At 29.7% G+C, this 12,233-nt stretch overlaps 1 protein-coding gene across 1 annotated transcript; it reads left to right on the top strand.

Moving 5' to 3' along the window:
• The first annotated feature begins 3,301 nt into the window (after positions 1 to 3,301).
• Positions 3,302 to 4,430, top strand: LOC113391039 (zinc finger protein 98-like). The gene has a single exon (XM_026627017.1). It carries the CDS (start codon positions 3,309 to 3,311, stop codon positions 4,428 to 4,430), a length of 1,122 nt encoding a protein of 373 aa, XP_026482802.1. The 5' UTR covers positions 3,302 to 3,308.
• Positions 4,431 to 12,233: the final 7,803 nt, after the last annotated feature.

Raw genomic sequence — 12,233 nt, 5'->3', positions numbered from 1 at the left:
AATGGCATTTTTTTAACTTCCCGAAGGAGAAGTTAAATCAGTCAAATATTTAAAAGCCGTTCGATGTATCTCGATGAGGACTATTGTTTGTCAGTTTTGTGCAACGACCGGCCAAGCTGTTTCTTGATAAATAGCAGAAAAGTGAATAATTTTTCGTGCACGTTTTAGCCCGCAATTCTGAATCAATTTTGAAAATTCAAAAACCCGGGCCGTTTTCTTGTAATAAAGTGTTATAAAAAAAGTTCGACGATTTTTATCATTATTTTTTTTACGGTAGATACTATAGTCTTCTAGATCATACTAAAATATTACGACCCTACGATAACTCGTTTACCTTTAAAAGTTCGCCAAAGTTTGCAAAAATTAATATAGTTTTTTTGGCATTTGTCAAAATTAGACCTTTCATAGACGTTTGCTCAAAAACTGAACCGATTTCAGAAATTCAAAAGCCTTTTGATGTATTTCGATGAGGACTATCGTTTGTCAGTTTTGTGCGACGATCTCCCGAGCCGTTGCTTTGTAATTTGGAAAAAAGTTTTAAACTTTTCGTCCACTTTTAAGCTCATACTACCGAATCGATTTTAAAAAATCAAAAACTGTTCGAAAGATATTTGATGGGAATGATACTGATTAGTTTTAGGTGAAAATCTACCGAGGCGTTTTCTTGTAATTCGTCGTTGAAAAAAAAATTTGAGCTGATTTTTATGAAATATTTTTGATGATATACATCATGGTCTTATACAAATTTACTGAAATATTACGGCCTTACGACAAGTAGTTTAATTTTAAAAATTCATCAAAGTTGGAGAAAATGAGTACATTTTTGTCGTTTGTTAAAATGAAAATTAGACGATTTACTTGGTATAACGATAGAGTACTTGGTCTTAATGAACATACTAAACCGTTGAAGTCCTACGGAAACTGGTTCAACTATAAAAATTATTGATTTTTGAAAATTTGCTTTTAGAAAACACTCCGAGTTAACGTGTTCGTTCGTTTTTAATTATGTGTAATAAATCCACTCGGAATACTTTCAATCACTCATAAATTAATTTATTTTTTATTAATTAAGTCGATTAATTACACATATCGGGAAGATCATGTAACTTTCCTGAAGGCAAAATACCAATACCAACTAGTTCACTAGTTCTGCTTATGCCAAAAACTAATCAGCACGCCTCCTTATTAATAGGAATCGAATGATTTTTGAATTATTCCAATTGGTTGATCGGTGTTCCTGAAATGGTCGACGAAAATTTGTATCCGCACACACATACACGCACACGCATATATGCATCCATTTTTTCCAAGGTATGCCAAAATGTTCAGAAACCTTTGAAACGTGAAGATATATTAATATTTTTTAATTTCCCGTAGGGCGGGTGCGGATACAAATTTTCGTCGGCGATTTCGGGAACACGGATCAACCGATTTGAATAATTCAAAAAACATTCGATTCGTATTGATAAGGAGATGTGCTGATTAGTTTTTGGCGAAGGCAGGTCTAGCCGTTCCGAAGATACGGGGCTAAAAGTGCCGAAAACGGTAACTCAGTTTTTAAGAGAACGGAGCGTCCGATTTGAAAAATTCAGAAAACATTTCACTTGTATTGACAAGATGAAGAATTGATCAAATTTTCATGAAGGCAGGTCAGCGGTTTCAGAGATCTAATGAAAAAAGTAAAAAAAAAATGCCATTTGGCGGTTAAAAATGATCATTAGACATATACACATCAAATTATCAGATATTTTATAGAGATTTTAACAATAAGTATAATTTCTTTTTACATTTCTATGGGTTTCGTACCAATGCTTATGCGTTAGACGGCGGCGCGGCACTTGCGCGCTTTGACATTTCGTCTCTATGCAGTTCAAGTAGTACGATTGCTTTGAAAACTAGCTGTAAGTGGAATTCTGTCTTAAGGCAATTAAGGCATCGTGCCTTAAGGCAAATTGCTGGAACTTCCCGTACCAAAAATTATTATTTTTTTAAAAACGATGAACATTTTTGAAAAAAATTTACTTCGGAAAAATAAGATTTTTGACAAACAATTAGACAAAAAATTACTTTTTTTTAAAAAAAAAATGTTAATTTTTTTTTTTTAATTTTTTTTTTTGAAAAAAAAATGTTTTCTTTATTTTGACATATTTTGAAAGATCTAAACTTTTTTCGTACTGCTTTAACTGCATAAAGACGAAATATCAAACCGTCGAAATTCAAATAAAATTCAAATATTAAAAGATGAAATATCAAGACGTCTAACGCGTAAACATTGGTACGGAACCCATAGGAATGTAAACCAAAATTATACTTATTGTTAAAATCTCTATAAAATATCTGATAATTTGATGTGCATATGTCTAATGATCATTTTTGACCGCCAAATGGCATTTTTTTTTACTTTTTTCATTAGATCTCCGAAACCGCTAGACCTGCCTTTTTGAAAATTTGATCGGTTCTTCACCTTGTCAATACAAGTAAAATGTTTTTTGAATTATTAAAATCGGACGATCCGTTCTCTTAAAAACTGAGTTACCGTTTTCGGTACTTTTTGCCCCGTATCTTCGGAACGGCTAGACCTGGCTTCGCCAAAAACTAATCAGCACGTCTCCTTATCAATACAAACCGAATGTTTTTTGAATTATTCAAATCGGTTGATCGGTGTTCCCGAAATCGTCGACGAAAATTTGTATCCGCACATACATACATATACACACACACATACATCCATTTTTTCTAAGGTATGCCAAAATATTCAGAAACCTTTGAAACATCGAGAAATGCAAAAAAAATCATTTTCGATTTTTTTGCGATTACTATAACTTGCCCTACGGGAAGTTAAAAAGTTCAGAATTTCCAAAATATGTCAAAATGAAGAAAACATTTTTCTTTTCAAAAAAATTTTGTTTTCAAAAAAAAAAAATTTTTTTTCAAAAAAAAGTAAATTTTTGTCAAATTTATAGTTTCTCAAAAATCTCATTTTTTCGAAGTAAATTTTTTTCAAAAATGTTAATCGTTTTTAAAAAAATGATAATTTTTGGTACGGGAAGTTCCAGCAATTTGCCTTAAAGCACAATGCCTTAATTGCCTTAAGACAGAATTCCACTTACAGCTTCTTTTCGATTTTTTTTTTGCGATTTCTATGACTTACCCTTCGGGAAGTTAATTAAGTATGATTGTTAGGTTAAAAAAGATATAGCTAAAGCCTCTGGGGTAAAAAAAAACGAAGTAACTTTTCGAACAACCTTATACTTCGGGAAGTTAAAAAAACAAAATTTACAAAAAAATATTTTTCAGCAGGTGGATCAATGAGCACGAATATAAGTCTGGATAAAAGTCGAACAATTGAATCGAATTCTTACAATAAAATTGAAACTATAAATCTGAATGGCGATGATCATATTGACTTTTGTACGGAAGCACAAATAGATTTGATTAATAATAACATATATAATATTGATCCTAAGTATGCATCGATCATCAAACCATGTTCGGTTGTATTGGAAGATTGTTTGGAACCTGTACACATCGAACCTGAGATTGATATAAATATAGAAACCACAGTACATGCATGTATTCCCTGTAATGAAACTTATACGACCTTAAAAGATTTAAAAAAACATGTATATACAACGCACGTAAGTGACACAACCACTAAATGTTTCATTTGTGATGTCGAAGTTACAAACATGAACAATATGACCACGCATATATTGACTCACATGCTTACGGTTATTTATATTTGTAAAATTTGTAGCGCAGTGAAAGAAACTCAGGAAAGTTATGATGAACACATGCTTACCCACCGCAAGAAAAATTTTGTGTGTGATGTATGTGGTAAAACTTGTTCAACCCTATATACCCTGTCCAAACACAAAATAGTACATCAGCCAGAAAGATACAAATGCAAGGTATGCAGCAAAATATTTGGTAACACACAGAGCCTCAATCAACACATGCTGATTCACGGGGAAAGGAAATTTGTCTGTGAAATTTGTGATGCTACATTTTACAGAAGACAAGCTTTAAATGTTCACGTGAAGATGCACAGCACAGAACGTGCCTACAAATGCAACTTTTGTTCTAAGACTTATATAACTAGAAGTAATTTGGTATCGCATGCACGAGTTCACGATAAAACAAAACAAAAGAAGTGTGAATACTGTTCGAAAACATTTCTTACAAAACAAGCTCGCCTACAGCATTTGTATAAGTATGAAAATGTCCAACTTCATCAATGTAATTTGTGTAAGAAAGTTTATGAAACTTTAAGTGAATTGAAAACTCACGAGCAGAAGCACAATGGAGATTTGGAAACATTCCAGTGTCGAATATGTGGAGAACTTTTCAGGTCGAAGGTGAAATTGAGTCATCATAGAGAAGGCTGCAGGGAAAAAAATGATTCTAACTTGGTTGATTTGTCCATATAAGAAATCTGATAAATAAGTTAGTTTTATTGTTAGAATTTTTAATATGTTTATATAGAAACGTTCATCTTATGGTAAACGGTTATAAGAATTTGTGTGATCTCTTCATGTCTGTTCTTAAATTTATTGTTTGTGATTCCACAAACAATCTTCTTTCAATATTGTTATCTGTATTTTAAAAAATCATATGTTTTGCATTTAACATATGCTTTATTGGTGTGTGTATATATACGGCATGTGCATATTGAATTTTATTGCATAACAAACTACCTCCTGCATTATTTATCATAAGATCGAACAATGTTTTTTTACAGTTAGACTATAAAAAAAAATTATATGAATATTTTATACAATCATTAGTTTTATTAATATGAACTGATAATATTAATTATATAATAATATATATTATTATGGTAATATACAATATTACTATTTATATTATTTATGAATGAAAAATGTACAAGTTATTAATGTATATCGTCCATATATCGTGTTGTAAATTCTTGATTAAAATATGTAACAAAATTAATATAAAAAAGGGTTTTTATATTTACAGAAAATTTTATTAAATTTTTAACAAGATCTACACGTTTATTTTGTGATTTGGGAACGTAACAATAACGAGACCGTTATGGGGAAGTCCCCTAGTGGCGGAGACCAAAGGTCATAGATAAGGAAATAGATAGAAAACTTAGGGGATATTTCGTAGTCAACGGAATAATTGCACATTACGACGCTAGAGGCGCTAGTGTTCGTAGCAGGCTCCAGAACTTTTTGCAAAATAAAAGTTTAAATACAAGATAATTTTGGTTTATTTAATTGTAGATATATGAGTTTAAACCCATTTATATCTTACTTATATGTAACAAGCCATGCACATGCAATTTATCAATTATACGTATGATACACATGTTTAAATGTTAACTATCTATTATATAAAAATAAGTCGGGTTTTCCTTTCTGACAAAATAACTCCAGAACGCACGAACCGATTTCGACGATTTTGCATTCGTTGGAAAGGTTCGGGTTCCGTGATGTTTATAGCAAAAAAAATTGAAGAAAGATTTCAACAGAAAAGCGGAGAACACTTTTTCTTTTTCCACATACAGCGCCATCTCTGATTCTTAGCATGTACTACAACTAATACTTTTTGTTTGACTGCTACTCATTGTTCTCTGCTCAGTTAATTTCATGTGACAAACCGGCATTGTGTTCACTGTGAAATTGTGCTAAAAAGTAAAAAAATAAGTTCTTCGTTTCCTATCATTTCAATTGGAAACCATCAAATCAATCACGTGTATTGTGCAAGTTTTTATTCAATTTCAGCAGCAGGTCATTTTTTTCTCCATCTTTTAATCACCAAACAAAATGTTACATAAAATGAAACCATCTGGTGGTGAAACGGAGTTTGCCCGGTTGTCTAGTTTGATATATAACTGATATCACAAAAACATAATAAGACTCTAAAGACTTCGTTCAATGAATAGTTTCTTTTTGAAAATATTTTGCATACATTACGATCTTGCTACTAATATCATATCATCTATCTCCACATGAAAATATTTAACAAAATATAAGTGACTCTGCATCAACCGAAATATTGGGCAAAATACCGATAGCATAAAACTGTTAATCGCAAAAAGAATCAAAAACAAGATTAAGATATTAACGTATATCTTTAAGTTATAAGTATATCGTGACAATAATGAAAAAATGTTTAGAGACTACAAACTAAATACAAAACTTAAGTGAAAGTCGACACATCGTTTTTTTGTTTTTGACATATGATGTATTCATTGTTTTGCTCGCAGACTAGATCGAATAATTGCGATAGCTGCGCTAACTAGCGTCGTAAGCGCGAGTCATCTAAGCGATCACCGAAATTTCTTAGAAGTTTGCTCCCCCTGCCTGAGGTTATTTACAAATAATACAAAACAATTTTACGAAATGTTTACTAAATTATGATTTATGTTACATAACAAAGTTAGAAATGAAACTAAATTAACAAAACCGATATCTTCCCTAAAAAATTATTAATACTAACAATCAAATTTTGGTATCAAAAAAAAAATGATTTTAAACAGTGACACCTAGTACCGGACATTTCAAAAAAAACCTGCATTGATCACATATGCAGCCATTTCCACACTCTGGAATGTCTGCACATGTGTCTTTGACGAATAATCTTAGATATTGGAAAAAAAGTCACTTGTATTTTGAAATGAAAAGATTTATACTTGCCTAAATAATACGTGTTAAATACAGTGTCCGGTACTTGGTGCTGCCCGGCGTTACGGGACTTTCCCCTACATTTAGCACGATTTAGAAAGTTGACGTTACGTTTTTGAGACGCCTGTGTGCCTTCTAGGTTACATAACCGTTAAGTTTGATGTTACATCTGTTACGTTATATTAACATTTTAATTGCATTTTGTGGTTTACTGGGTATTTAATATTCATACTTGAAAATGGTAAATATCAGGATTTCTTATTTTATGTTTATTACTTTTTAAGCCACAATTTTGTGGTACCATTAAATGATATATAATTGGAACAGACCTTTTAAATACCTAAAATGAAAAAAAGTCTGAAATTCTATATTAATATCATACATTATATTTTGTATTATAATATATATATAATATACAATATTCTATTATATTCTTACGAACTATATTAATATTATATTCATACTTCTATCTAGTTACATAAATATATTATATATTATAATAAATATCTTATTATAAATAAGTATGAAAATTTATGTTATTGTTTTAATGTATGCGTTTGTGTCATTTATTAATAATAATCAATAGCTAAAAAGTAATTATTTGTGATTTCATAATATATAGCAAAATTGTTAATCGATTAAATAATAATAAAATTTTAGTCTTAGTTTTATTGTTAGTTCACATATTTGTGAAAGAAGTGTTTGGAATAAATAAATCAATTATAAGTTTTGCAATTTATCCAATAGTTAATAAACATTATTTTTTTACGATTTCAAAATACATGCAACAGTTCAGAATGCCCGATAGTCTGTCATTTTTCCGAAAATTTCATTTTTTCAGAAATGTGCATTTACAACAAATGATAACGCTCGAGAGCTGGAGAGCTATTAAAACATATTCGTGGTGGTTCGGAATTACTCGGGCTCGCTATCGTTCGGTAATCTTTGTGTTCACGGTAAATTCCGTTGTGTGTAGATTCATGAATAAAGTATGTTCTACGACACACGTAGGCCTTAAGGCTTTGACCGTATCTTAAGTTAGTCTATGTAATACGGCGATACAGACAGTACATATTTATCAGTAGATTTAACTTCGTTTTTCAACAAACTCAGAAAATATAATCACATATTAAAGTAATTAGCAACATCATATTTCAATTATCATTGCTCGATGCCCATAACATTTGCCAGCGACTAGGTTTATGCACAGATCGAGAAGATTAGTTATTTAAGGTACAAATGTGTTTCGAGATCAAAATAAAATAAATTGGGACAAACATCATATCAACCATCTACTTCAAAAAAAATAATTTTAAATGTAGAATTAGAATCATCATAGTTCCATTTCTATTTGCACCATCAAAAAGCCAGTCTCTTATTTTAGTTACAAATGTAAATTTCGAGTTAAAAATATAAACTTAAGCTACCACTTCTTCAAGAACAATTTGTCTTACAATTCATTTTATGCAAAAAACCAATGTGAAGACAACATTGGTTCAAAACCTCACTATTCGGGTAACCTGTTTTAGAAATACACCAACAAATCAATACAGTTATCTCAAATGATCATCCAAGGTAGCATTTTTAAATCCATGACCAAGTGGAATTATTATATTCAATTCAACTGATGATTAATACTTTTGTCACCAAATAGCTTTTTAAATCAAACAGTTACTTTAGTACAACAGTAAGCCTCGAGTTAAAAAAAAATAAAACAAGACAAATCCTTTATATACAGCCTACTTTAAAAACGTAACTCTCAATAGTTACAATTAGTATGATTATAACTCAATTTGTATTGCTCGATGAATATAAAACCAATTTTTGTAAACCGACAAACCATAGTTGAGACGAAACCTTGGGGCTAGTTTTAACATACAAGAATTATATACAAATTTAAGAGAAAATAATTGAGTAGGTTGTATAGTGGCACATGTAAATTTTGTTGCAGGAGACAATATATATATTTTTGAACCAATCAATTCTTTAACTATCAATAGCATTCAATTTGAATTTTCCTCAGTCTCAAAATTTCTAGGGATACAATTACAAAAAAACCTAAACTGGGACAATCATATTCATTCCATACTTGTACCTAAGTTAACCAAAACCTGTTTCATGTTGAGAATTCTTAAATCAAAAGTTAGTTTAAATTGCCTTCTTTCAATTTATTATTCTAATTTCTATTCGCATCTCGCTTATGGAATACAATTCTGGGGATTCTCATCATCCTTAAAGGATATATTCAAAATACAGAAAAGAGCATTAAGAATAATTTTTTCCCTCAGTTCCTTATCCTCATGTAGGAATCTTTTCCGACAATATAACATTCTCACTGTTCCCTGTATATTTTTGCTAATTACGTTGTCATTCATAAAGAATAATCCTGAACGCTTCAACCTATCCTCCATGTTAAATTCCTATTATAAAACAAGAAATTTGACTATAAAAGGACCAACTTTTAAACTTGAAACATCTTTTAATACCATAAACGGAAGAGGAGTATAGCTTTTTAATCTACTCCCACTACGTATTAGGAAACTGAATGATCGTCAATTTCATAATACTATTGTTAAACTTTTAAAAGCTCAAAGTTTCTACGATACTTCTGAGTTTGCCAATTTCGATATCAAACATTATTTTGATAATGAAATGCCTACTGTTACTAATTAATACTTCTTTTTGCAACAGTTACAATTTTTTCCCTTTTCAATACATTTTCTAATTTTTATTCTAAATTATTTTACCATTTTCCTACTTTAAGTATTTTATCATTACAATTATTTTCATATTGTATATTCTTTTTTGATACTGCTCTTAATTTTTATTTTCCAGATATGATACTCAACTAAAAATTGCATAACGGATATTTCAAGGATTTTTTTACCATAAGAAGACTCTCAAGATCTACAACAATTAAACTATTTGAATTTTATTACATTTTTTTTTTCTTCAAGTTATTGTATTAGATATTACTAATGTTAGGCGTAATATTGTTTAATAGTTGTATTTTACTATACTTAATTCAATTAGGATAATTTATTTTCTGTAATTATTAAATTTATTCCTGTATCCGTAAATATAAATAAATAAATAAATAAATAAATAAATAATGTGAAGACAACATTGGTTCAAAACCTCACTAATCGGATAACTTATTTCAGAAATATACTAATATTTCAATACAGTTTTATCAAATGATCATCCGAGGCAGCATTTTTAAAGCCATGACCAAGTGGAATTATTATATTCAATTCAATTGATTATTAGAATGACTATAGTTCAATTATCATTGCTCGATGAATAATACTTTTGTCACCGAATAGTTTTCAAAGTCAAATTGTTACTTTGGTACAAAAGTTAGTCTCAAGTTAAAAACTAAACTAAGATAAATACTTTATCTACAGCCCACTTTGAAAACATAATCCTGAATAGTTACGATTAGTATAGCTCAATTTATATTACTCTATGAATATTACATTTGTCATTGACTAACTTCTTGTACAGATTGAGAAGTCATTCAATTATTTTAGTTACAAATGCAAGTCTAAAATTGAAACTATAAACTAAAGAAACCACTTCTTCGAGAACAATTTGTGTAACCATTCATTTTATGTAAAAAACCAATGTGAAGGCAACATTGGTTCAAAACCTAACTAATCGGATAACTCATTTCAGAAATATACTAATAAATCAATATAGTTTTATCAAAATATCATACAAGAACGCATTTTTAAAGCAATGATTAAGTGGAATTACTATATTCAATTCAATTGTTTATTAGAATCATTGTAGTTCAATTATGTTTGCTCGATTAATGTTGCATTTGTCATCGACAAGGTTCTTGCACAAATCGAGAAGTCATTCAGCCTAGTTACAAAAGTAAGTCTCGAGGTAAATATATAAACTAAAATAAAACACCAATCTAGAACAATCTAAAAAAGCAATTGAGAGACCAATTCCAAAAACCACACCCTTCAGATATGTCATCGTAAGATGATCATAAGTTATACGTAAGAAGTTAAACAAGTAAATCTCAACAAAAGTAAATCGCAAGTATACTTAATAAGTATAATCATGACAAATCAATGAGATGTAGTAAAATAATCATTTTGTAAAACAGAAAAGTTTTAAAATTAATAACTTACATGCCATAAATCCACAAACACAAAGTGGCGTTGTCAAATTGCATTGCCATCCAAGGGGGACCTTCGAAATCCTTTCTTTACTTGTGCCCAAATCGTTTTGGAAAATACAATCCCAATTATCCATTACCACACAATTATTGATATAATAATAAATCCAATTCAATATTTAACTTGTCTTTGCACTGTCACAAAATTTTAAAAGCACAAATTAATATTTATAATTCTTGTCAAGTTAGGTTAGTGTGCAATTGTGAAATACTAAACTGTCACTATACGATTTGCACAAAATTTTGTATAAATCACTTTTTTAACAAGAGAGTTTATTTTTACGAAACGTTTATATTACTATTAATACATTTTTATATGTATAATAAAGTTAAAGTTATAAAATACATGTGATATATTACATAAATGAAAGCATGACAAAATCCTTTATCGTGAAGTTAGTTAACTATAAGGGTGTAACCAGATCGTTAATAATGGCGGCCGTTTTGACAATTAAATATTTAAAATGTATAGTTTTTTTTATAAATAGTTAATGTCGACATAAATTATTTCAAATTAGAAGCGTTCTCATATAAGTAAAAATTGATTATATAGCACAAACGTTGTAATATAACATTCATGTTACATTAATATTTGTAACTTTAATGATTTTTCATAATTCAAGCGCATTTTGTAGGACTATAATATTTGATCTTCGTTCAGACTAGTGTTTTCCAAAGTGGTCGACATTGGACCCGAGGAGTCCAGGACAACATTAAGAAAAAAAGTTAGCGAATAAAAAATTTGGGTTCACAAAATGAAAGTTGTCCATGGTAGTTAATCACGATACACCATGTTAATTTATATTTACCTATACTATCTATAATAAATAGTTATGTACGATATTTATAAATATATTGTTTTTTTTTTCATAAAAATTTGTGAGTTGTATTTATCTAAGGTTGTAGAATAAGTAAGCATTCCATTTGTGGTCGCAATGAGGTTGACCTTTTAAAGACCCTATTAAAGGTTTTAAACTTGTTTATCTATGCTTTAAATATTCAATTATAATTTAATAAAATTAAATTTAAATAAAAATTAAATACTAGTTTAAATTTATGAAAAATCGGTATCGGGTAAATTGGGGTCCTTGGAAAAGCCCAGAGAGTCCACGTTTGGGAATTTATTGTTGTTAGACCAGGGCTTCTTAAACTGTTGTCATTCGCGACTTATGTTTGAAAGTTTTTTGACGACTCCACAAAGATACGATTAAATAATGCGATCCCATAATTTTCCTATACGACTCCAAATGGGTTAGCGACCCATAGTTTAAGAAGCATTGGTTTAGGCCATAAATTCTTTCGCCATGTTTAATTTTACCAAAATCCTCAAGTTTCATCAAAATTTCTAACTGATATCTTTCGAACAGTTTCTGAATTTTTAA

Source organism: Ctenocephalides felis, unplaced genomic scaffold (genome assembly GCF_003426905.1).
Source record: "Ctenocephalides felis isolate EL2017-DRISC unplaced genomic scaffold, ASM342690v1 CF-g0.4_SCAFFOLD_00845, whole genome shotgun sequence".
Classification (NCBI taxonomy): domain Eukaryota; kingdom Metazoa; phylum Arthropoda; class Insecta; order Siphonaptera; family Pulicidae; genus Ctenocephalides; species Ctenocephalides felis.
Note: the sequence above shows the minus strand (reverse complement) of the source record. Positions and strands in the feature narration are given on the sequence as shown.

What these genes read in the sequence shown, in the direction of transcription:
- LOC113391039 (XM_026627017.1), top strand. Translation starts at nt 3,309, where the DNA reads ATGAGCACGAATATAAGTCTGGATAAAAGTCGAACAATTGAATCGAAT.